Source organism: Leucoraja erinacea, chromosome 3 (genome assembly GCF_028641065.1).
Source record: "Leucoraja erinacea ecotype New England chromosome 3, Leri_hhj_1, whole genome shotgun sequence".
In the NCBI taxonomy this organism is placed as follows: domain Eukaryota; kingdom Metazoa; phylum Chordata; class Chondrichthyes; order Rajiformes; family Rajidae; genus Leucoraja; species Leucoraja erinaceus.
The window spans coordinates 63,191,026-63,218,021 of NC_073379.1; the positions used below are offsets into that span (position 1 = coordinate 63,191,026).

The 26,996-nt window shown below is 40.3% G+C and overlaps 1 protein-coding gene across 5 annotated transcripts in view; it reads right to left on the bottom strand.

The window, feature by feature from the left end:
- The window catches only part of smarca2 (SWI/SNF related, matrix associated, actin dependent regulator of chromatin, subfamily a, member 2), a 119,222-nt gene that overhangs the window by 34,016 nt on the left and 58,210 nt on the right, over positions 1-26,996 (bottom strand). For all 5 annotated transcript variants that reach the window (XM_055632814.1, XM_055632813.1, XM_055632810.1 and 2 more), the window contains 10 exons: positions 25,300-25,447; positions 23,875-24,038; positions 17,663-17,729; positions 16,608-16,718; positions 13,997-14,239; positions 11,088-11,201; positions 7,736-7,843; positions 3,226-3,312; positions 1,802-1,848; positions 933-1,099 (listed from right to left, as the gene is read on the bottom strand). In XM_055632814.1, the coding sequence (XP_055488789.1) occupies positions 933-1,099; positions 1,802-1,848; positions 3,226-3,312; positions 7,736-7,843; positions 11,088-11,201; positions 13,997-14,239; positions 16,608-16,718; positions 17,663-17,729; positions 23,875-24,038; positions 25,300-25,447 (1,256 nt within the window). The remainder of the gene's footprint in view (positions 1-932; positions 1,100-1,801; positions 1,849-3,225; positions 3,313-7,735; positions 7,844-11,087; positions 11,202-13,996; positions 14,240-16,607; positions 16,719-17,662; positions 17,730-23,874; positions 24,039-25,299; positions 25,448-26,996) is intronic.

A 26,996-nucleotide genomic window follows, 5' to 3' on the forward strand; every position in this document is an offset into this window, starting at 1 on the left:
TTTTTACATTAAAAAGGGCTTCTTAAGATCCCTTTATACAAAGTTTAAAGTTGCGAGTAGCTAATTTTGGCCCCATTATATCCCGCAGTATTTTTCTGGGCATTGGGGGTACAAATCTAGCGCAATGTGAACGTTCTAAACCAGCGTGTTCACAGGATCCCACTAGAAAGCTGATTTAAATTGACTTTAATTTACAGCAATTGAACACTAAATTCCTTCCATTTGGCCTATAAATTAATGTAAATGAGATTTAAAAATCATGTTTTATTGTGAATTATTTGTGAATATTATTTGGACACTTAGGCTATTTAAAAATGTTAATCATTTATTAAGAAATAGATAGATGTTTAGATCTAGTAATTGAAGTTTGAAATGAGCTACAATTGGGTAACTAACTAATTATATGCTTTAATTTCAGGTCATCCAAGTAAGATTGTTTTATATTTGTTTCAGAATGCTTCAATCTATGATAACTGAAAATTTCATTCAGTTCTCTTAATTTTTAAGAAAGTTATGGGCTTTTGACTGTACACAATCACAGCTTTTTTGTTATGTCCATAGAAAATCAATAGGGAACAAGATGCTAATTTCCGATAATGAAAATGGCCATATCATTTTAAGAACTTTGAGATATGAAAGTGAATTAGGTGTCAAATTAAACTTCTTTTTATGCTTTATCTGATGGGATAAATTGCAGACTTGATTTTTAAAATCTCAAAATTTTGTAACATTGTTAAATGATGCCAACTTATAAATACAATTCTATTAACAGTTGATGAAGTTATATGGAATTCCACACAAGCATTAAAGTTATTGTTTACCAGTTCCTACTGAATTTGGCCCGTGCATGTAAATTGTTTTACAAGGGCTATAATCAGAATGGCACAATGCTATTTTGGTTATTGGGTTCAAGTTCTATAATGTTAACGTACCATCGAGTCGCAAATACAAAAAACTTCTGTATGCAAAGTAGTCCTCCATTATGGTCATCAATGAGGTCATCTGGCAGAACAACAGTACCCTGTGATTAGTAACACACAGTTTTGGCAAAATGCGGTCCAATAATTCAAATTTTCCTGAAGCTCGATATAGGTCAGGGCTAGATGGAAAGTAATGGGAAAAAAAAATCAGCATATATTGCAGTTAGGTAAGCAGTATGCCTTGAATATTAAAACATTTAATCAAAATAAAGGCATGTTGAACCTTACATCAGAGAAGAATTGGTTAATTACTGTAAGCCAATAAGTTGACAATTATTGAGACTCATTGCCGCCTTAATTATTTCAAGAAATGCTAGTGAAATATTGAAACTGCAATTTATCAGGGACAGATTGAACCCCCCCCCCCCATTGTAACACATTTTCTTGTTAAAATGTTTTTTTAACCAAAAAAACAATGTGTAGAAGAACTCAGCAGATGAGACAGCACCGGTGAATATAAATGGACAAACTATGTTTCAGGTATAGGTTATTCTGCATAACCTAAATCTGTTTTTTTTTCCCCCTCAAGATACTAGCATCTTACAAGGTGATTTTAAGACAAACTAGCTTTCCCCATTATTATATAATGCAGGAAAAACAGGTGCCCCCTGACAAAGATAGCACTAATGATCAAAGGATCATTTTATTTACATATGAGCTAATTTAAAAACATCAGTTAACCCTAGACATGTGATACAAACAAATCAAAACCGGCTCAATTAAAAGGAATTGAAGCAAGTTTGCCATCTTAAATGTAATTTGCAAAATTTTAAAGTTCCATTAATATTTTAAAAACTTGTCCAGTATGTTTTACTACTCACCCAGTGATGAGTCCTCCATTATATCCTAGGTGTTCAGCAAAAGATTCCTGCAACAGCAAGACAAAACTAGTCACTGCACTGGGTAAAGAAAAACTATACTTCTGGCATATTCAGCATTTACTGTAAGAGTTGGGGAAGGGGATCTGGGAGTGATCTTTCATAAGCTGAAGAAATAAAAATATTATAATTTTGCTATATTCTTAATTACTTTCTGATCTGCAGTACCAATCATTCTGATCAGCAGTACCCATCATTCACAAATAGAAATCTCCATCTCTGTATTTAGAGTCCTACAGCGTGAAAAACAGGCCCTTCAGCCCAACCTGCCCATGCCCCCATCTACACTAGTCCCACGTACCTGTCGAAGTGTTTCTTAAACTTTGTGATAGTATCTGCCTCAACTACCTCCTCCAGCAGCTCATTGCACATACCAATCACCCTTTGTGTAAAAAAAGTTGTCCCTCAGGTTCATATTAAATCTCTTCCCTCCCCTCACCTCCCTTTAAACCTATATCCTCTGGTTCTTGATTCACCTACTGTGGGTAAAATACTCTATGCATTTACCATATCCCCCTCATGATATTGTACACCTCTGTAAGATCATCCCACATCCTCCTGTGCTCCAATGAATAGAGCCTGCTCAATATCTCCCTGTAGCTCAGGCCAGAGTTCTGGCAACATCCTCGTACATCTCTCTGCACCCTATATCTTCACTATATCCCCCCCCCACCCCCAAAACTGCTTTCAAAACAAACAAAGGCTATGCCGGCATTTAAAGAAGAGTATTTGCAGAACAAGATCTCAGACCTGACAAAGCTCATGGTTTACCAGGTAACAGTGATCCCTGTTCTTCCATAAGAAATACCCACAACAAGCAAAGCAAAACAATGAAAAAATATTATCACTGTCTTCACAAAATTCTTCTAATTCTATTGAAGGATAAGCCATCACTCATCAAGTATCTCTATTCACACAACACCCCAGCAATGAATTCCAAGTTACTCAGCTGGCTAAATTGAGCAGGCCAAGCCAATTGCATGTGGCACACCAAATGCCCGAGAAATACATGCTATTTTGGGGAGTGAGAAAAATGTTAAAGGATGTGCTCAAGGTTTTCTTGAAATGCAACATCCCTATTAACTTTTGGCATCCTTTGATCTTTGACTGCTCAAATTGGAAAAGGACCATTTGGGATGGCATTGAGGACCAAGATGCCACATGTTGCGACAGAGACACCTCACATAAGTGACCGAAGGAGTGGAATACCATCCAGCTCTTTCAATAACTGCCACTTCCCCTCCATTAAAGAAACTACGAATCCCACAATGAATTAATCAGTTATCCAAAACTGGAGGGGAAGCAAGTCATTCTTCAACCTGAAGGAATGCACAAAAAGAAAAATATCAGTGGCATCAGGAACTTACCTCTATATGTTGAAACATGAAGGGATGATTGCATATTTTTCTGAGCTGCATTATGGTATTCATGAGAGTTTTAGCACCACCTTTACCCTGTAGGGAAACAGAAGCAATTAAAGTAAATCAAAAATAAATTGCTACTGCTCCTGTAAATTTTGAACCTGCAAGCATAATAATAGATATTATTTGACAAGTACAACATTAATTTCACTTAGGTTCAAGTTTGATAAAGAGCAAGCCAACTTTTATTGTTGGGCAAGCCAGGTTAGTAACATTTATTGTGAATTCTGTTTTGATATGCAATAGAGGTATATGTAAAGGATCCCAACAAATATGCAGCCTGTTTGTCACTTTATTCATCTAGAAACAGAAAGTAAGAATTAAATTGTAGAATTAGTCATTATAAAATAATTGTCTGCAATAGGTCTGTTAAAACAAATAGAAATACAGAGATTGAAACATTAAGTTCATCTTTCTCTCAGGTTCTGTCCAAATATTTTTGTCATTACACATATATATCTGACAATAAAAAACTGAATGAAACCAACTTGAACTGCAGTGATGTGCAGTACTGGTTGCCATACTAAAGAAAATGATTGACTACTACATTTTTGAGAGAGGTGCAGAGGAGATGGATTCTGTTGGGAGATATTCAGTTATGAGGGACATGGACATAGTAGACAGTAAGAACATTTGCCTCATGGGAGAGAATATGCAAGACCAAAAAGTAGAGATTGAAGGTAGGGAATAAGGTTGAGAGGGAATCAGTGGAAGAATGTTTTTCACACACAGGGTGGGTGCATAATGGTTAAGCAGTTCAGTTTGGTTTAGTTTATTGTCACATGTACTGAGGTACAGTGAAAAGCTTTTGTAGTGTGCTAACCAGTCAGCAAAAAGACGATACATGATTTCAATCGAGCCATTCACACCGTACAAATACATGATGTGGGAATAACGTTTAGTGTAAGATAAAGCCAGTAAAGTCCGATCAAAGATAGTCCGAGGGACATTAATGAGGTAGATAGTAGTTCAGTACTGCTCTCTGGTTGTGGTAGGATGGTTCAGCTGCCTGATAACAGCTGGGAAGAAACGGTCCCCGAACCTGGAGGTGTGCGTTTTCACACTTCTATATCTTTTGCCTGATGGGAGAAGAGGGAGTGGCCAGTGTGTAACTCGACCTTGATTACGCTGCTGGCCTTGCCAGGGCAGCGTGGGGGTATAAATGGGGTTAATGGAAGGGAGGTTGGTTTGTGTGATGGTCTGGGCTGCGTCCACAATTCGCTGCAATTTTGTGCCGGTAGGTATAGATAAGTACATGCTGATTGGCATAAACATGTTTGGCCTTATCCTGTGCTGTATGACTCTTACCATGACATTAAACATGCCACAATCATAACACACATCTTCCCCATCCCTTGTATCTTGTACAGATTTCCATTCATCTTAAAAATTAATCAAATCTATTCATGGCCTCACCCTACCCTTATTTCACATTCTCCTATAAACTTACATCCTTTCATTTGTCTTTCTCCTTTTGCTCTGGCCTTTGTGCCAGTTCTGGAAGCACAACCTACAGCTAAATAATGGATTATGAAGAGATTTTAAACTGCTTCATCTAACTGCTCCCTCCATGGCTTTCCTAATTTTCTTATCAATTCTATTTATCCCATTATTCCTTTTGCTGCCTTTAAAACATCCAAGAACACAATATCCATTCCTTTGCTTTTGCTGTAGGTGCCTAGCAATTCAATACCTCTCTGTATACCACTTAAATAATTTATTAAAAAACAAATTGCTGGAAACATTCAATGGGGTTAGCAGCATTTTCTGTTCTTATTTCAAATTTACAGTATATGGAAGATGTAGCTAATAGCTTTAATAATTTTTTTGTAAATGTTGGACCAGACCTGGCTAAACAAATCCCTGATCCAGGGACATCTGGAGAAGCTCCTGAGAACTTAGTGGAGAGAAATCCCTGCTCTATGTTTCTTACGGCAGTAGAAGAAAAAGAACTGTTGGATATTGTCAAAACATGTAAAAATAAAAAGTCTACCGATTTCAACAACATTGACATGTCGCTAGTTAAGATGGTCATTGAGGGGATCTCCAAACCTTTAACATTCATCTGTAATTTATCTTTCCAAACCGGTACTTTTCCAATTCAAATGAAAATAGCAAAAATAATACCAATATACAAAACTGGGAACAAGCATCATTTTACAAACTATAGACCTGTTTCATTACTCCGACAGTTTTCCAAAATACTAGAAAACATGTTCAATAATAGATTAGATTAATTTGTAGAAAAGAATAAATTAATCACTGAAAGTCAATATGGATTCAGAACAAACAGATCAACATCACTTGCAATATTAGAATCAATTGAAGACATCACAAACGCCATTGATGATAAATTATATGCAGCTGGGATATTTATTGACATAAAGAAAGCATTTGATACAATTAATCACGATATTTTATTAAAAAAATTGGAAAGGTATGGAATTAGGGGAATAGTACTGGACTGGATAAAAAGCTACTTAAGTAACAGGCAACAGTTTGTGAATCTGGGTAGTCATAATTCTACATGCTTGGATATTGTTTGTGGTGTACCACAGGGGTCAGTGCTGGGCCCAAAATTATTTATCATGTACATAAACGATATTTGTAATGTGTCCAATGCCTTGAGGCTGGTTTTGTTTGCAGATGATACACATATTTTTTGTTCTGGGGAGAATTTAAAACAGCTATTGGATAAAATAATAAAAGAAATGGGTAAATTGAAAATATGGTTTGATAGGAATAAAATTTCATTAAATTTGAGTAAAACTAAAATAATGTTATTTGGTAATTGCAGAATAAATAAACTAGTAAGTATAAAGATAAATGGGGTGGAAGTTGAACGAGTGCATGAAAATAAATTTCTTGGGGTTATAATTGACGATAAAATAAGCTGGAAATCACATATTAAACATGTAAAATTAAAATTTGTCCAAAAGTATCTCTGTATTATACAAAGCCAAGCAGGCTCTGGATTATAAATCGCTCCGCATTCTTTATTGTTCATTAATCTTACCCTACTTAAATTATTGTGCAGAAGTCTGGGGCAATAACTATAAAAATTCGATACACTCATTAACCATGATGCAAAAAAGAGCAATTCGTATTATACATAATGCCAAGTATCTGGGTCATACGAATCCATTATTTTTAGAGTCAAAATTATTAAAATTAGAAGATTTGGTTACATTCAAAACAGCTCAGATAATGTCTAGGGCCAAAAATAAAAATTTACCTGGAAACATTCAAAAATTATTTAACGAGCGTGTGGGGGGTTACAATTTAAGAGGAATATTTAATTTTAAGAAACAAAGAGTCCGTACGACTAGAAAAACCTTTTGTATTTCGGTTTGTGGAGTAGGAGTGTGGAACAAATTGAACGAGGAATTAAAGCAATGTACAAACATGAATCATTTTAAAATGATATATAAAAAAATAATTTTCAAGGGGTACCGGGGATGGAGGGGATGGTTGACAAGTGGGGGTTAATGTTTGTCTATTGCTTTACAATTGTTTACTTATGTTTGGTTACTTCATATATGAAGTTTGTATGTGTATAATAGTTGTATGTATATATATGTCTGTAGGTATTATGGGAAATTGCCTGGGGTAGTATTATTATTATTAATTAATTGATTTTTAAATATGGTAGAAGTGTTGGGGAAAAGGGGTGAGATTTAATAAGTTATTCTTCTTCTCACTCCTTTTCGAGCTTGTACAGACACAGAGTTGGACATTGGAAATTTGCTTTTTGTTCTTTTCATTGCTTGTAAATATTGATTGTAATGTCCAATTGTTTGATAATTTCGATTTTGTTACTATTAATGTCTTTAATTGTTCGGAATAAATAAAATAAATAAATAAATATTTTGTTTTTGTTTTTTATTTTTTCTCAGTCAATTTCCAAATCTCCCCCAAAATTTGGTATGTGTAAATTGAACCGTCAATCAGTAGCACACAGCGCTCAATTCTTTCCATCCATTTCTTGAAATTAGCTTTCACTGCAAATTTGCTGCTTTCTCAACTTCAGACTAAATATACACCCTATTATTGCAATTCTCTATGATTACATCCCTTTTTATCATTTGCGAATGATATTTTGGAAGTCTATGTCTATCATATTAAAGCCTTTTCAGATTTTCTGTCATTATCAAAATGACCAGGATTCAGGCTTTTTAAACTAGAGAAATTAAAATAGTTCTCCTCTGTGCAGCAAACATTACAAGGTATAACGATTGGGTGGTGTTTACTTTGGATGCACCTGCAATTACAACACAAATCGGTCCTATCAAGTTCCCACTCAAGCTCCACTGCATCTGCTTTCAAGTAAAATCTGTTCTGTTTAATAATTTAATAGAACTGTTTTATAATTATTCCTCACTTAAGCAAGCGCAAAGCAGAGGCACGTTAAAATGCGGGCGTATGACTTACTACCTGAAACAATACCTGTTCGTACCTTTTTATCTTTCTCAGAGCCATCAGTTAGAAGAATTCCTTTAGCTTGCATGTGACGATACAGAACCTTTTGCAGAGAGGACATGTCACATTTGATGACGTACTCAACCTAAAAATCAAATTTAATTTGTTACATTAAAAAATAAATGACATCTCTATTGCAAAACTTTTTTTAAATAGCAAATTCGGCTTGATTCTAAATGGACCACATTTCAGAATGAAATCCTAATATCTTATAGTTCATTTTTTGGACGTGAGCATCGCTAGCAAGGCCAGCATTTATTGCCCTTGCCCCAATTTCCCCCTGAACTTAGTCGGGAGCTTCTTCCTGCAATCCTGTTGGCAACGTGGTTCTAGGTTTTAGACCAAGCGACAGCTGCCTTTATCCTTCTTGGTGGCAGACATTGTAGGTTTGTACGGTGCTTGTGAAGTAGCCCGGGGAAGTAAGCACAGTGCATTTCATAAATGGTACATACTGTGCGATGGTGATGAGGGAATCACTCGATTTTGATGAAGTACCAATCAAATATCTTATTCTCGAGATAACATGCTGCAAGGTGCTTGACAAGTGTTATACTTCATTGTGGTAAGTGGAAAGCATTGCATCATGTTCCTAGGTTTAGCCTAGTTTATTTTAGTTTAGTTTAGAGATACAGCATGGAAACAGGCTCTTCGGCCCAACGAATTTGCGTCGACCAACGATCACCACTCACCACCTTGCTTAGAAAAGCTGTTGTGCACATCTCCTTTAAACATTGCCATTCTCATCTTAAAGCCATGCGCTCTAGTATTTAATATTTCCATCCTGGGAAAAAGAGTTCTGACTGTTTATTCCCTCTATGCTTCTCATAAAAACATAGAAAATAGGTGCAGGAGTAGGTCATTCGGCCCTTCAAGCCTGCACCGCCATTCAATATGATCATGGCTGATCATCCAACTCAGTATCCCGTACCTGCCTTCTCTCCATACCCTCTGATCCCCTTAGCCACAAGGGCCACATCTAACTCCCTCTTAAATATAGCCAATGAACAGGCCTCAACTACCCTCTGTGGCAGAGAATTCCAGAGATTCACCACTCTCTGTGTGAAAAAAGTTTTTCTCATCTCCGTTTTAAAGGATTTCCCCCTTATCCTTAAGCTGCGACCCCTTGTCCTGGACTTCCCCAACATCGGGAACAATCTTCCTGCATCTAGCCTGTCCAACCCCTTAAGAATTTTGTAAGTTTCTATAAGATCCCCTCTCAATCTCCTAAATTCTAGAGAGTACAATCCGAGTCTATCCAGTCTTTCTTCATAAGAAAGTCCTGACATCCCAGGAATCAGTCTGGTGAACCTTCTCTGCACTCCCTCTATGGCAATAATGTCCTTCCTCAGATTTGGAGACCAAAACTGTACGCTATAATCCAGGTGTGGTCTCACCAAGACCCTGTACAACTGCAGTAGAACCTCCCTGCTCCTATACTCAAATCCTTTTGCTATGAAAGCTAACATACCATTCACTTTCTTCACTGCCTGCTGCACCTGCAGGCCTACTTTCAATGACTGGTGTACCATGACACCCAGATCTCGCTGCATCTCCCCTTTTCCTAATCGGCCACCATTTAGATAAAAGTCTGCTTTCCTGTTTTTGCCACCAAAATGGATAACCTCACATTTATCCACATTATACTGCATCTGCCAAACATTTGCCCACTCACCCAGCCTATCCAAGTCACCTTGCAGTCTCCTAGCATCCTCCTCACAGCTAACACTGCCCCCCAGCTTAATGTCATCCGCAAACTTGGAGATATTGGCTTCAATTCCCTCATCCAGATCATTAATATATATTGTAAATAGCTGGGGTCCCAGCACTGAGCCTTGCGGTACCCCACTAGTCACTGGCCGCCATTGTGAAAAGGACCCGCTTACTCCTACTCTTTGCTTCCTGTTTACCAGCCAGTTCTCTATTCACATCAATACTGAACCCCCAATGCCGTGTGCTCATGATTGTATATACTTTCATCAGGTCTCTCCTCAACTTCTGGAATTCCAGATGAAAGAGTCTAAGTCTGTCCATCCTCTCTTTGTAGATAACAATCCTATTAACTAATAAAGGCAGCACAATGGCGCAGAGGTAGCATTGGTGCCTGACTATGGGTGCTGTCGGTACGGAGTTTGTACGCTCTCTGTGACTCGGGTGCTCCAGGTTCCTCTCACATTCCAAAGATGTGCAGGTTTACAAGTTAATTGGCTTCTAGAAATTGTCCCTAGTGTGTAGAATAGTGCTAGTGATAGAAGTGTCCATAGTGTGTTGAATAGAGCTGGTGATCGTTGGTCAGCTCAGATTTGGTGGGCTGATGGGTCTGTTTCCACACTGTCTCTAAACTAAATCAAATCCCTAATCCAGGCATCACTCTAGTGAACTTCTGTGTCCTTTCCAGAGCCTCCACGTCCTTCTGAAATTGGGCGATCCAGAGCTAAAAGCAACACTCCAAATGTAATCTAACCAAAGTCCTACAAAGCTGCATCATGATTTCCTGGCTCTTATATTCAAGCATACCCTTTTTACCACTCTATCGTTTTAGCACTTTCAGGGAGTTATGCTGCGCTCCAGACCTTATCACAGCACGAGCCAAGCATGGACCAAACAGATTAATTACAGAAGTGAGGTGAAAGCAATTGTCAACACAGAGGCAGTATTTGACCATCTCTTAGAGGAGATATTAACTATCTACCTTTGTAAGTCAATAGGGTCACAATTGGTGAGCCATCCAAGATCAACCTCGAAGTAATCACCACTGCCCATAAACTCAACTGGACTGGTCACATAAATAACAGACCTACAAAAGCAGGGTTTCCTGTAATAATCATTTCATACCAAGCCACATCAAAGCCAGTACACCATCAGCGATAGAGCAGGGGTACTATAATGCACTTTCCTCTTGTCTGAATAAGTGGCTTCAATCACTTAAAAAAACCCTCATTCTTATTTGGGAAAAGCCTGATTAATCTCACATCCACCACCCCAAATATTCATTCTCTCACTCACTGACATTCATTGTTTACCCTTCTACAAAAGCACTGCAATTACTCATTCACTGGATGTAACTCATGGGATTTTACTCAACAGTACTGTGGGAGTATCATCACCAGAAGGATTACAGAGGCTAAAGAAGTTGGCTCATCATCATCTTTTCAGGGACATTTAGGGATGGTGATAATTGTTGACCTTGCAGTTTTTTTCGCCTTTCGATTACAGCTCAAGTACACAAGAGCAGTGGAAATCTGAAACACACTTTTCTAATAAATTGTTGTGGAAATGCTACAAATGACCAATTTTCTGTTTATCCAAGTCACTGAAGAAAATGTTAGAACCTTTTCTGGCAACTGAGATTCCACTTCTTTTTTCAATCTCCTCAGAAGGAAAGGACGCAGCACTTTGTGAAGACGGCGAATGATCAGGATCGTTTCTTCCTCGTTTAGATCAACCTGTTTAAAAAAAACAGGGATTCGGTTTAGGAAGGAGTTGCAGATGTTAGTTTACACCGAAGATAGACACAAAAAGCTGGAGTAACTCAACGGGTCAGGCAACATCTCTGAAGAAAAGGAATAGGTGATGTTTTGGGTCGAGACCATGGCATATTTATAACACAGCTTTTCCCATGTGGAGTAAATGTAGACACAGACACTATCTGAATGATATCACCGGGTGGCTCCGTCAGCGATGTCAGCCTCGCCAACAGTCTGTCTGTCTTTTCGTTATTTTTAGTGTGTTTTAAAAAGTATGTGTAAATGTTCTCTGGTTTGTTTTATGTGGGGGGTGAGGGAGGGGATGGGGAGGGGGTCGGGGGAAACTTTGTTCAATCTCTTACCTTGCCGGAGATGCGATTGTTTTCCGGATCGTATCTCTGGTCGCTTTGCGGCCTAACATCATGGAGCTGGCGGCCTTGCTCGAGACTAACTTTGAGCCCCACCGCGGGGCCGTGGACTTGCCATCGGAGCTTGTGATCCCTTGACTGGGATCGACGCTCCAACTGCGGCCTGCGGATTTCACCATTGAGGAGCTCGCAGTCTCGGGTAGAGACTGATGACGGGAAGCTCCAAAGTCGCAAGAGGTTTGACTAGCCTCGATCCGGGGTCCGATCACCCAGTGAGGGAGCTAGACCCCCCCGATGCGGAGGGCCCGACCGCCGGCTACGGGCCAAGATCGTCCCGACAACGGATGGTTTGAGGCCCCCCCGAGGAGAAAGAAGGGAAGTGATTGAACATTTTCTTACACCTTACATCACAGTGAGGAATGTGGAGGAGTCACTGTGGTGGATGTTTATGTTAAAATGTATTTTGTTGCTTTTTATTGGTATGACTATGGCAAATCAAATCACTCATGTTATGATGATTATTCTGGTGCATAACAATGATATAGCAAAGGGATTGGATGGTAAAGAGAAGAAATAACCATAGCATCACTAAATGTAAACAAATACTAGGCTTGGTTATTTCTTCTCTTTACCATCCAGCCTTTTTCTATATAAATTTGTAAACAAACTTTTAGTTGTTTTGTTATTGATTGAATACTGCCTCACACAAAAAAAATGTTAATTAATCAAAACTCAATATTTCATCCTAATTCTCAGGAACACTGCAAGATTCTAATGGGCCTGTCCCACTTAGGCAACTTTTTAGGCAACTGCCGTCACCACATGGTCGCCATATGTTCGCGGGTGGTTGCTGGGGAGTCGCCTTCATGGACGTGAGGAGTTCCTGCATTCTGGAAACTAGTCGCGGCCTCATTATGGTCGCTGTCAATTTTTCAACATGTTGAAAAATTAGCGGCGACTAGAATGAAGCCGCCATGGAGAATAGCAAGAATTCTCGAGCCGTAGGTGGGTCGCCAGGAGGTCCTAATGGGTTGCCAGGAGGTCGAAGGTTCTCGGAGGTTCTCGTAGGTTGTAGCCGGTGGTGACCAGTGAATTTCATTGGCTCATTGGGGAAAAAAGCTAAGCAGTAGTTGTCAGAACCAAGGATAACCGACCGGTAATGTTAAATGTCTGCTGAGCTTCACAGCCATGTATCTCTGGCTTCTTAAAAGTTGTCTCCATTCCTTCTCCCCGCTCTTTGAAAGGACTTACTGTACATTGTGCTTTAGCTGTCTTTTTACAGCACCAACCTTCCTGTTCATTGCAGTGTGTGTCTGTTTCGCCTTGACTTTACACTGTGTGAATTTTTTTAGACAGCGTTCCTCCCCGCTTGCCCTGTCCCCCGCCTGCATAACAGGCTGGTGAAGGAAGCGATGTGTTTGTGTGTGTGTTCCACTCTGACAGTCGCCATTCCAGTTACCGGTTTTTCAGGCGACTGCCGGCAACTTGACAATCGCCAGCAGTCCGCTGAAAAATCGCCTAAGTGGCACAGGCCCATTAGTCTGATCTTTGGTCCCAGATACTTGGATGCAAAAAGAGAAGCCATGTATAAAGTTTGCTTTTTCTGTTGATTACCCTGGTCTGGAAATTGGAATAAAGAGATATCATTTTTCCACATGCCAACCTTCCCTCCATTTATCAAATATCCCCGAGCACAGAGGCTTCAAGGTGCCAAATTCAGAATCAATGTGGAAAACAAAACACTGCAGATGCAGTAAGAGATGGGCAAACATGAAATTAACCATTTTGGTCGGAAGAACAGAAAAACAATGTATTATGTTTGTGTTAGATTGGGGTGTTAATGTACAAAGAGACTTAAATGTTCTTGTGCTCATCCACTGAAAGCAAATATGCAGGTATGGTACACAATTAATGATACATTGGCCTTCAAAGCAAGAGTACAGGATTGTACAAGGGCAAGAGTACAGGAATGTATAAGGCCAAGGGCATAGCTACAGTTACATGGGAACGGCAAGATCACACTTTGGAGTATTGTGTACAGCTTTGGTGGTCGTCCCTAAGAAAAGATAATACTTCCCCTAAAATAGTACAACAATGGCTCATTAGATGGATTTTTGGGGCAGCAGGAATGTCATTTGAGGAGAGATTAGATTGACTAGAGTTTAGAAGAACGAGGGGGGGGGGGTTAACTGAGGCTGCATAAGGTTAGTAAGAAGGGAATTCCCATACCTTTTAATTCTCCATCATCCAAAATCCTCTCAGCAATATATATTTAATGACTGTGTTCATATAATGAATCTGTATGTAGTATAATTCAATGATTTTTGTTTGGATGTTTTGGTTGCCTAAATTTATAACAACATAACTTTAAAGAGAAATGCAAAACAATAATGGCATGATCTTTACCCGTTCTCCAGTCATGGCGAATGGAGCATTAAACCATTGTTCAAAGGTGCTGCAGCTTTTGAAGATAGTAGGCAAAAGAAAATTCAGAAGAGCCCAGAGTTCAGGAAGTTTGTTTTGCAGGGGTGTTCCAGTCAAGAGGACCCGACGAGGTGCAACGTAATGAGTATTCAGCACCTGGGTCAGCTTACAATGGTGATTTTTCATACGATGACCTTCATCTACAATCATGTATTTCCATCGAAGCTACGAAACAAAAGGAATATTTGGCGAGTCAAAGCACCTTTCCCAGAACCTTACAATCAAATGAATTATTCTACTGAGAAGTTATGGAAAACTACTTAAGAATACACCACAAGTATAGTCATCTAGTTATTTCTATTTCCCCTCTTACAGCCAAATCATGAATTATTAAAAATTACAACTTGGAATTTTAATAGTTCAATAAAGCAATATTGCACCACCCACCCATAGCCCCCAACTGCACGGACGTGGTAAAAACGTGTTAAAAAAAATAAGATCAATGTGAACGCATCTCCTCCATTATCCTCACTCTCCCCATCCTCCACCAACCCCCCTCTGCTTCCTCCCCTCACCCCCTCGTCTCTCTTCCCCCTCCCCATCTCCATTACCTGGGCAGATGGGGTGAGATGGCTCTGCTGGTAAGGAATGAAATTCAATCCTTGGCAAGGGATGACATTGGATCAGAAGGTATAGAATCAATGTAGGTAGAGTTAGGAAACTACAAGTGTAAAAATAACCCATTGGGAGTTATATATAGGGCTATGAACAGTAGCCATGAGGGTAAGTGGGGGAGGTGAGGAGGGAGAGTGGGGGAGGAGGAGGGATAGAGGGAGAGGAGGGGAGAGGGGTTATGGAGGGAGGGAGTGATTGAGGGTAGGGGAAAGGAGAGGAAGGGAGAGGTGAGGGGAGGGGAGGAGGACAGGGGAAAGAAGAGGAAGCTGAAGACGAGGGGGAGGAGGATAGAAGTGGGATGGCGAGGTAATGAAAATATTAAATGCAAACTTATTAACTGTAATTTAACTTCTACCATTAGTGCGGGCCCGTCAGCCAATCATAGGCAGTTGGGGGCTATGGCTGTGGTTGAATGTTGTGTTGGGGGACCAGGCCTCCCGTGTGACAGGGACCCAACGGGTACCACTTAGTCCAGTTTCCTTATCAAGTTGGCATATTAGTTCAGGTTTGTTGCCGAGTCCTTGAACATCCCCCCCTCTACCAACTCCCAGAGATGTTGCTCTGCCTTCCCTGACAAGCTCTGTGCAGTACTCACTGCTGAGGCTGTGCTCTTCAGTCTCTACTTATATGCAGGAAGGAGCACCGCCAGGTGGTCAGATTTCCCAAAGTGAGGACAAGAGATGGAGTGATACGTATCTTTGATGGTAGAATAGCAGTGGTCAAGCATGTTTGATCCTCTGGTGCAGCAGGGCACATGCTGGTGGTAGTTTGGAAGTTTCTCACTTTCCCTGATGCCTCCACTCATTCCATGCGATGGTTGGAGAAACCTTTGGGCTGGAGGGCCTAGTCTGCGGAGTGGGTTGAGCCATGTCTCCATGAAACAGCACACAGCATTCCCTCATCTCTCTTTGATAAAGCAGCCTTGCATTTGTTCTCTAGGGGACAGCACATTGGCTAGTAGAATAATAGGGTGAGTGAAGGGAGAGGGAGGTCGTTGTCCCCTGCACTTCAGTCTTACGTGGTGGTCAGCCACGGTTCCAGACACAAAGGAGGCTTCCCCAGCTCTACATTTGCTCTACCTGCAACCCGCTGCGGTTGGGCAATCTCCTGCCATTGGGAAATCCCTTACAATCGGCAGCTCCATGGCCGTCGGGAGATCGCAATAACTAATCAATTTAAATGGACTAACAGCTTGCAAGTAAAAGCATTGATTTGTGCTGTTTCTTTTATCCAAATAAGTTCGGAACTGTTATATTTGATCCTTTGCAGTTTCGCTGCAAAATGTCAACACAGAACGGCGCAAGTTTCAGACAGGTCCCCTACATGTTACTGTTACCTACCTAAGCCTCTTAAATGCTACTATTATGTCTGCATCCACCACCACCCCTGGCAGCACAATCCAGGTACCTAGCACTTACCCCACAGAGCTATGCCCTTTAATATTTGACATTCCAACCTTGGGGAAAAAGGTTCCGTTTACCCTATCGCTCATATTTGTTTATCTTCTGAAAGTTCTCCCCTCATCATCCAACACTCCAGAGAAAACATGCAAACTTTTTCAAACATCCCAGAGCTAATACTCTCTAATCCAGGAAACCTATCGGTGAACTTTTTCTGCACCCTCTCCAAGGTAAATCCTTCCTGTAACTGTAATCAGAAATGCACACAATAGCCTCACCAAAGTTTTATGAAGCAACGACTGCTTCTTCCCACTAGAGGCAAAACAAAGTATTTCACTGTATCTTAGTACACATGACACTAGACCAATACCAAACAATTCCAATACATTTAGTAGGTTAATTTCTATTAATCTGACAGTTGCTGCTACATCAACCCAAAATGAGCAAGAAATCTTACCAGCAACACCGACAATTACATTTAGTAAATAAAGTTTATCAGATGGGTAAATCTGTCTTACCTTAGCAAGCACGTGTTTGTCCTTAATGATATACTCATACGTGGTTAAAAGAACATTGAATTTTCCGCTGCGCAACTGTGGAATAAAGGACCGACGAAGCGCAGGAGTACCCTGAAGTACAAATGAACATTACATCAGAATAGCAAGCCAACAGTTATTTACTAGTATTTCATCAAACTTAATTAATACTGTGCATAACTACATTTGGACCTGCATTAAAATTACATTACCTTGTACTAACAGTTATGTCTTATTTAACAAACCTTACAACGATTTTCAAAGATTCTGTAGATTGAATGCTCCAGTTTAAATGTTCCATTATGTTTACTCATTGTAGTGCAGCCCACCAGCTTTCCATGTTTTAAATACAATTAAATAAAGCACATCTTGCCGGGTTAGCCAGTATAATGGCAGGAAATTTGAGAGAAAAGCGCAAAAGAAAATGATCCATAATGATAAACTAGCCAAATTATAGTACAACCTTGTGAAAAAATATCAGTGCAGCAATATTTCCATTCTTAATACTACCAACTTTTATTTCAAAGATTGCTGTTTATTAAACACCGATATTTTCCCTATTTTTAATGAGGAACCAAAAATGTCAATAATAATTATGCAAAATTAGTTATAGATGCACATTAACTACATAAAAATATTTATCCTAACATTCACAGGTTCAATCTAAATATTATATTGTATGTCCTGTCAAATCAATTTTGAGCAAGGATCACTCATTCTCTGTTGCCCACAATGATATGTTATTCATATTATATTGCAGACTAATTTGTTAAATTAGAAAAATACTGGTGTTAGTAATTTACACCATTAACATTCAAAACTAATTGCACATTAGTATGCAACTCTTTTTACTTCCTCCCCTCCAATGACCTATTTTTTATTTTGATCTGGCAAGGAGCATTTATTGTTCATCTGAAACGCAAAGCATACACTATGGAATTAAATTAGAAAAATGTGATTACTATATAAACATGTTTCAAAAGCTACACAAAATCAGGAATTCTGCACATTTTCTACACTGAGGCCAAAGAACTAACCTTATAAGAAATTTTCACAACAGATGGGGCCCATTTATCAAACTCATATACCCAGTTCGACAAAGTTCTAAAGGGAAATACAAAAAAAGTTAAGCATTGACGACCAATTGAAATGTTTAAATATTACAAAAAGATATAAATTAGATAGGTTTCATTCATCAATCAATTCAAAAACAATTATATTACTTACCCAGCATTTCAAATAAGTAGGTGTTGTCAACCTACATGTAGACTACAATATAATAATTGGGAACATCTTTCACTCCCAATGTAATTAATAAATCACCAAATACTGAATCACACTAAACAGCAAGTCAGATTCGTTGCTAGCCATGATGCCATTTTAAAACTGCATTATCAATCGGCATATGGTCTGTATCTCTTAGTTCCCTGCATGTTCACGTGTCTGTGGTGCTGTTGTATCTGCTTACACCATTTCCCCATACAAAACGTTCCAGGTACTTACCACTCCCTGTGCAAAAGAAAATTGCCGCATAAACTCTAAAAATTTCCGCCCTCTCACTTTAAAGCAAGAATTTGTCATTTCCACCCTGGGAATATGACCCCGACTAACTAGAAGCAATCTGCTGAAGGAATTGAACATATCAAGCAGCATCCATAGGTTCTAAGGAATGTTTGAGGTTTTTCGGTCGAAATCATGCATCAGAATCAAGTCTTGTGTCTCCACTCTAACTACCCATATAATGACTCAGAGTAAACAATCAACATTTGACAAACTCTTTCCATAGCTAATGCTCTTTAATCCAGGCAACCAGATGAACCACGCCTGCACCCTCACCACAGCCTCCAGATCCTGTAATGTTGTGACAAAGTAAATGTGGCCGAACCAAAGTTTTATACAGCTGCAACATAACCTCCAGACTTTTATAGGTAGCTTCCCAACCGATGAAAGAAGCCATGCCATAAATCTTCTTTATCATCCCATTCAGGTGACATCCAGGGGAGAATTGGTAATAGCCAGAAGGTATGTGGAAGATGTCTGGGCTATACTTTGTTTAAGTTGAAAATAACATGTACACTTTTGTAGAACAAAATGTCAACCGTTGTTTGGTATTATTAAACATAGGACATCCTTCAGCAGTCAAGGGAAGGGGGTAAAAACCAGTTAAAAACAAACAAAAAACAGTTTAAAATGAACGAGAACTAGGATATGCATGAATACACATCATCTGCTGAGAGTCACCTCCCAGCATATTGGGAAAAGGAGGGTGTTTTGATGTCTGAATTCCCAACAAAGGTTTTAATATGCAGAGGCATCCTGGTCAGTTGAGAAGTGTCCCCATTATAAACAGGTAATTCCATGGAGTGGTTTGCCCAACCAAAGAAAAGTTGAAATTGAAACTATATTTGACACCCCTTGGTACACAAAAATGCTGGAGAAACTCAGCGGGTGCAGCAGTATCTATGGAGCGAAGGAAATAGGTGACGTTTTGCGCCGAAACCCTTTTGATACCCCTTGTTATTTTTGTGGGGTACAAAACCTCAACGTTCTTGGGAATTCTCCATGAGATGTTTGTTATGCTAAATAAGGACTTTTTCCATCTACAGGTTTATTTAAATAAAAACGCACCATTTGGATCCAGGATCTGCTCACGACCCATTATGTGGCCAGTAACCACAGTAGTCTACGTGAATTAATATTTAAAGCTGGCACCCTATGATTAGAACTGTTTAGGCCAATGACCGCGAGGTCACATGAAATCAAAGAACAAAGCAGATGTAAAGTGTGATTGTACGTACATGTGCGTGTGCATGCAAGCGGCCAGGTAGTTTGGCGTGACAGAGTCATCAGTTGTGGTCACTCACCAGTCGGAATGACAGGGTATGTGTATATTTGCTCAGTGGGCATTCACATCTGCGGGTGTCCCTCTGTTAGTGTTGCATGTCTACTAGGGATACATGATAGTATGTGGGGTAATATTCAGGACACCAGAAGGGCAGTGTATACTCATTCTGGAGATGTTCATTGAGCGCTTATTTGTAAAAGTGCACGTCTGCGAATGTGGAAACAAATCTTTGCTCTGGGAATGGGAATGTGCTTTTTTATTTTATTCCCTTTTTGTCTTTTCATTGCTACTGGAAAACAATAACCAATAGTATCATGGAAAATGAAGATGATTGCCAGTGAGATGAGGACAAACTATGGAAAGTATCAGTCTAACAATTGCAGGCATTCTAAATGTAAAATAGCTGAAGATTCGGACCTCTGGATAACCAAAGTGCTTCACAATCAACGCAATCACATTTATAGTGCAGACTCACTTAAAAACTGAAGACTCACTTTGCACAATTACTGAATAATGGTAGTGCCGATTTATTTGAATGATGAGTTAGGTCAGAATTCTGAGGTAACTTTCTCACCATCATTCTAAATAAAGTAATGAAATCTTTGTTTCTCTGAGAGAGCAATACAGTTTAATGGCTCATCTGAAAGATAGTGCAGCACTGTCGCAAAGACCTCAAAGTTTGGAGTTCAGCCTATGAGATGCATTGTGACCCATACAGAATTTATTGTTTAACAGACTGCTGGAAGAACTCTACAGGTCAGGCAGTATCTAAGAAGGAAAAGGGACAGACAACATTTTGGGTCTGGACTATTCTTCAGAAGGGTCTTGACCCAAAACATCACCCATTCCGTCTCTCCAGAGATGCTGCCTGTGCCGCTGAGTTACTTCGGCATTTTAAGTCTATCTTTGGTGTAAACCAGCATCTGCAGTACCTTCCTACACTATTCTTTTCAGAATGATGGAGTAGATGGGCCATAGTCAGTAAGAAAATGTGAGGAGTGGGGCAAGAAGTAGCAAGTGATATGTTGATCCATGTGTAAGACTTGATTGGTACAATGAGTCAGGATGAAAAAGGGAGAAATAGGAACCAAGGTTGGAGGTAAAAAGTGGGGAAAGTCAAAGGGTGCAAATGGTGGGATCTGATAAGAAAGAAATGTGGGGAGTGAAATGTAGAACCAGGAGGAGGGATGGCGGGTGGTGGAGAGGGGAAATGTCTGGTGGAAAGAGATGGAACATTGTTAAGAAGGGAAACATAACACCGTGGATAAATTAACTTATGGACAAGATATAAAGGAGTAGATTTAAAGGTTGTTGCATACATGAAGTACAATGACACATGTCTACTTTAACAGAGAGACATTTATAGGGTACACAGTCATAAACCTTTTTCCAGGGTGGAAATGTCCAACAGTGGAGGACAGCTATAAGGTGAAAGGGAGAAAGTTCAATGGAGATGTGCGGGCATCTTTTTGTTTTTACACACAGAGTGGTGGTGGCCTGGAATGCACTGCGCAGAGTGGTGGCGGCAGATGATAGTGGTGTATAAGAGGCTTTTAGACAGGCTCATGGAAATGCAAGAAATAGAGGGATATGGATCATGTACAGGTAGATAATAGTATCATGTTTTGCACAAACGTGGGCCGAAGGGTCTGTTCCTGTGCTGTACTGTGTTCTAGACCATTCAATGGAAACATACCAATAACTTGGATGAACAGAGAAAGCTAAGGTAGACAAAAATGTTGGAGAAACTCAGCGGGTGAGGCAGCATCTATGAAGCGAAGGAAATAGGCAACGTTCGGGTCGAAAACTCTTCTTCAGACTCAGGTTTCGACTCGAAATGTTGCCTATTTCCTTCACTCCATAGATGCTGCCTCACCCGCTGAATTTCTCCAGCATTGTCTACCTTCGATTTTCCAGCATCTGCAGTTCCTTCTTAAACAGAGAAAGCAAAGGATTTGAATACATAATCCCAAGAAAATGTAAATACAGATAATAAAGAGGCCTAAACAAATCTTGTTGTTTTAACACCTCTCCCTACTATGCTACTGGCCAATGTACAGTCTCTTGAAAATAAAGTGGAAGACTTAAAGGCAAGGCTGCTTTATCAAAGGGAGCTGAGGGAATGCTCTGTGCTCTGTTTCACAGAGACATGGCTCACCCCCAGCTCCCCAGACTCAGCGGTCCAGCCTGAAGGGTTCTCCATCCACCGTATGGACCATACACTGGCATCTGGGAAAGGGAGAAGAGGGGGCGTCTGCCTCATGGTCAACTCAGCGTGGTGCTCAGACGTGGCAGTCCTGTCCAACTCCTGCTCTCCACACCTGGAACATCTGGCGGTGAAGTGCCGTCCCTTCTACCTCCCAAGGGAATTCACCTCCATCATCCTGACCGCGGTCTACATCCCACCCCAGGCAGACGTCCGTCTGGCACTGGAGGAGCTGCACGCCGTGGTCAACAAACACCAGACGTCTTACCCAGAGGCATTTACCACCATTGCTGGGGACTTCAATAAGGCAAACCTCAAGAAATCGCTCCCCAACTTCCACCAACATGTCTCCTGCTGCACCAGAGGGCCAAACACCCTCGACCACTGCTACACCACCATCAAGAATGCCTATCGCTCTATCCCTCGCCCACACTGTGGTTAATCCGACCATACCGCCACAACAGATGAACGTTGGATGCGATCTCACTGGCTCTCCACTCTGCTATGGACCACTTAAGACAACAAAAACTCATATGTCAGTCTGTTATTCATTGATTACAGCTCGGCATTTAATACAATCATCCCGTCCAAGCTGGTTACCAAACTCGCAGAACTGGGTCTCTGCGCTTCCCTCTACAACTGGATCCTCAGCTTCCTCATTCACAGACCACAGTCTGTTCGTATTGGTGGAAATGTGTCAGCCTCGATAACAATCAGCACGGGAGCACCTCAAGGCTGCGTGCTCAGCCCCCTGCTGCACTCACTCTACACTCATGACTGCGTAGCCGGTCATAGTACGAACTCCATCATCAAGTTCACTGACGACACCACTGTCGTGGGATGTATCACTGATGGCGATGAGTCCGAGTATAGAAGAGAGATCGAGCGACTGTCCATATGGTGCCAGCACAATAACCTGGCCCTCAACACCAGCAAAACCAAGGAACTGATTGTGGACTTTGGAAGGAGTAGAATGGGGACCCACAGTCCTGTTTATATCAACGGGTCGATGGCTGAAAGGGTCAAGAGCTTCAAATTCCTGGGCGTGCACATCTCTGAAGATCTTTCCTGGTCCGAGAACACTGATGAAATTATTAAGAAAGCACATCAGCGCCTCTACTTCCTGAGAAGATTATGGAGAGTCAGTTTGTCAAGGAAGACTCTCTCTTAACTTCTACAGGTGCACAGTAGAGAGCATGCTGACTGGTTGCATCGTGGCTTGGTTCGGCAACTTGAGCACCCTGGAGAGTAAAAGACTACAAAAAGTAGTAAACACTGCCCAGTCCATCATCGGCTCTGACCTCCCTTCCATCGAGGGGATCTATCGCAGTCGCTGCCTCAAAAAGGCTGGCAGTATCATCAAGGACCCACACCATCCTGGCCACACACTCATCGCCACACAACCTTTAGGTGGAAGGTACAGGAGCCTGAAGACTGCAACGACCAGGTTCAGGAATAGCGACTTCCCCACAGCCATCAGGCTATTAAACCTGGCTCGGACAAAACTCTGAACATTAATAGCCCATTATCTGTTTATTTGCACTTTATCAGTTTATTTATTCATGCGTGTATATATTTATATAATGGTATATGGACACACTGGTCCGTTCTGTAGTCATGCCCACTATGTTCTCTTGTGCTGAAGAAAAGCAAGAATTTGGGATCCCAGGCAGGTGGGACTAAGGGGAAAAAAATTTGTTCGGCATGGACTTGTAGGGCCGAGATGGCCTGTTTCCGTGCTGTAATTGTTATATGGTTATATGGTTAATTTCATTGTCCTATCAGGGACACATAACAATAAACTCTCTTGAATCTTAAGAGTAAAGTAATAAGAAGAAAATTAAGATTTGATACAACATGATCAGTTTTGGAGGCCCATTTGTCCCAGTCAGAGAGAAGCCTGCAATTTCAACGTGAAGAGTGAAAATAATTGCAATATTTCCTCAGAATAGAAACAAATAAATTATGAGCAGGAATATGCCATTCGGTATGAACATTCAAATTCTTACCCCTACTTTTTCCCCATATTCTTTTCTCTCCTTAGCCATAACTACACCTGATTCCTCCTTAAATATGTTTAACCTCCACTACTTTCCATGGTAGAGAATACGGAATTACAATTCCTCATAAACTAAATAAAATACGAAGCAGTTCACAGTGGTACACAAAATAGAACATAGCAATTTTAGCAAACTTACGAAAGAGGAACAATAATGAGATAAGGTCCGTTAAGTCTCTTGTGCTCCATTAGGTATGTAATGAGCCCAATAGTCTGGATTGTCTTTCCAAGTCCCATTTCATCAGCCAAAATTCCATTCAAATTGTTATTGTAAAGAGAAACCATCCATTCAAGTCCCTGAACCTGAAGATTACAGAAGAAAATATTAGGTGGTATTAGGTAACCAGTTGAAACTTGTTTTTGAAAAATATATGGGTTCAAATTTCAATTTTATTCAGATACACTTGGATTTTCATGCATCTATAGCAATAATGAAAAACTGGATTGTAATCTAAAGTACATGAAACTCTCATCAGAGTTTTAGTTTTTTAAACATAGGCCTCAAGTCCGAAACAAATTTATAAAACTGCAATTAAATCAAAACTTTAAAAAAAAGATAGAAATTGAGATGAAAGAGTAACTTTTGTCTCCTGGTTAAACCTATATCCCACAGTACGAGTTCATTCCTAGAATTATCCCCGATTCGAACTCGGAGATTTACGATAATGGCCACTCGTCAGTACTCGGGGCTCTCATGGACATTTTTCATCATGTTGAAAAGTCTTCCCGTGCTTACCTGCCGTTAGCGAGTCTTCCCGAATACCTGCCGTTAGCGCTAAGAGACTTCCCCGAGCTCCGACGTACCCGCTACGTTAATTCTCCGTGCTTACCACGAGTTTGATTTTTTTTTAAACTCGGGAGAGCTCTTGGGATGAACTCGCACCGTGGGACAGGGCTATTACTCCAGTTTGTCAACTTTTTCTAATCACCTTCTATAACTGACAAATCCTCATGAAAAAACATGGGTTATCTAACACCCTATTACATTAGAAACAATTTAGATGTAAAAAATTATATAACGTTCTAATATTCAAAAATAAAAATACTGGAAATAATAAGTAAGTTAGGAAGACAGAAAAAACTTCAAATCAATGGCTCTGGCCAAAGGTAGACATAAAAAGCCTACCTGAAATATTAACTTTGTTTCTCTCTCAGTAATGCCAACATTTACTGGGTTTTTTTTCAAATTTCTAGAACTGGAGTATTTTGTTTTTGATTATAATATTGGCAAGTAGAGAGACAAAAATACATGGCAATGAAAACTGCCAAACAGCTGGCCCTGGTTCCCTTAAATTTCAGACCCCGAAGACACTGAATTTTGTTGCATCATAGTTTTGTGACTGCTGCTCAAACATTGATGGTTGCACATTGACCTATATAGTAAATGATGCTGCCAGTTTATTCAAAAAATGAGCACATTACCCTTTTCGCCAATATATGTAGCTCTCCATTCTTTTTTATTTATCTGGCCTAATTTTCAAAGAAAGTGTATGGGAAGTAAAAAAACAACGAAAATATTCCTGCATAATTACATGTGGGAACCAAAATATGCATATATTCTTACCTGATATTGCTTAAGTGATCCATTGATTAGGAGAGTAGATTGTTTCTCCACCCTCTCTGTTACTGCATGGGCCACTGCATAATATGACTGTGAACCTTTCATTCCCGCTCGCATACTATATTCATCATCAACATCTTGTTTAGCGCACCTAAAATCACAAAGATCCATTGATAATATCACACTAATGAAACAATTTGTCCAGTAGTTTAACTCTACTGCAGCAGGAAGTTTGCGGTGGATGAGAGATATCTTATTACATTGACAAAGAGCGATAAAAAAAATTGGCTATGACACAGTCATATCAGCTGAGTGGAATGCTATGTGTTCTTGTTTTATGAATGATCAAACCAAGACCCAATATATTAGCAATAATAAAGATAACCACCCAAAACAAATAGTTTTGCCAGGGTCTCAGAAAGGAGAATAGTTTAAAAATATATATTCATTCAAGGGACGTGTGCTTCATAGCTGAACCAGTGTTTAATTGGTCATCCCTAATTGCCGTTGAGAAAGTGAGTGAGCTGACTTATTGAACTGCTGTTCTTCTTGAAGTTTGGGCATATCCACTTTCTGTTGGGGGAGGAGCAGAGAGAGATAAAGGAAGTTCCAGGATGTTAGAAACATAGAAAATAGGTGCAGGAGGAGGCCATTCGGCCCTTCGAGCCAGCACCGCCATTCATTGTGATCATGGCTGATCGTCCCCGATCAATAATCCATGCCTGCCTTCTCCCCATATCCCTCGATTCCACTAGCCCCTAGAGCTCTATCTTAAATCAATCCAGTGACTTAGCCTCCGCTGCCCTCTGTGGCAGGGAATTCTACAAATTCACAACTCTCTGGGTGAAAAAGTTTTTTCTCACCTCAGTCTTAAATGGCCTCCCCTTTATTCTAAGACTGTGGACCCTGGTTCTGGACTCGCCCAACATTGGGAACATTTTTCCTGCATCTAGCTGGTCCAGTCGTTTTATAATTTTATATGTTTCTATAAGATCCCCCTCATCCTTCTAAACTCCAGTGAATACAAGCCTAGTCTTTTCAATCTTTCCTCATATGACCGACCCACCATCCCTGCGATCAATCTCGTGAACCTACGCTGCACTGCTTCAATCACAAGGATGTCCTTCCTCAAATTAGGAGACCAAAACTGTACACAATACTCCAGATGTGGTCTTAACAGAGCATTATACAGCTGCAGAAGAACCTCTTTACTCCTATACTGAAATCCTCTTGTTATGAAGACCAATATTCCATTTGCTTTCTTCACTGCGTGCTATTCTGCCCTCTGTGGCAGGGAGTTCGGCACGGACTTGTAGGGCCGAGATGGCCTGTTTCCGTGCTGTAATTGTTATATGGTTATATGGTTATTCCAGCACGCCAACTTTCAGTGACTGGTGTACAAGGACACCCAGGTCTCGCTGTACCTCCCCCTTACGTAACCCAACCCCATTGAGATAATAATCTGCCCCCTTGTTTTTGCCACCAAAGTGGATAACCTCACATTTATCTATATTATACTGCATCTGCCATGCATCTGCCCACTCACTCAACCTGTCCAGGTCATCCTGCAACCTCCTAACATCCTCTTCACAGTTCACCCAGCTTTGTGTTATCCACAAACTTGCTAGTGTTGCTCCTAATTTCCTCTTCCAAATCATTAATATATATGGTAAACAGTTGCGGCCCCAACACCGAGCCTT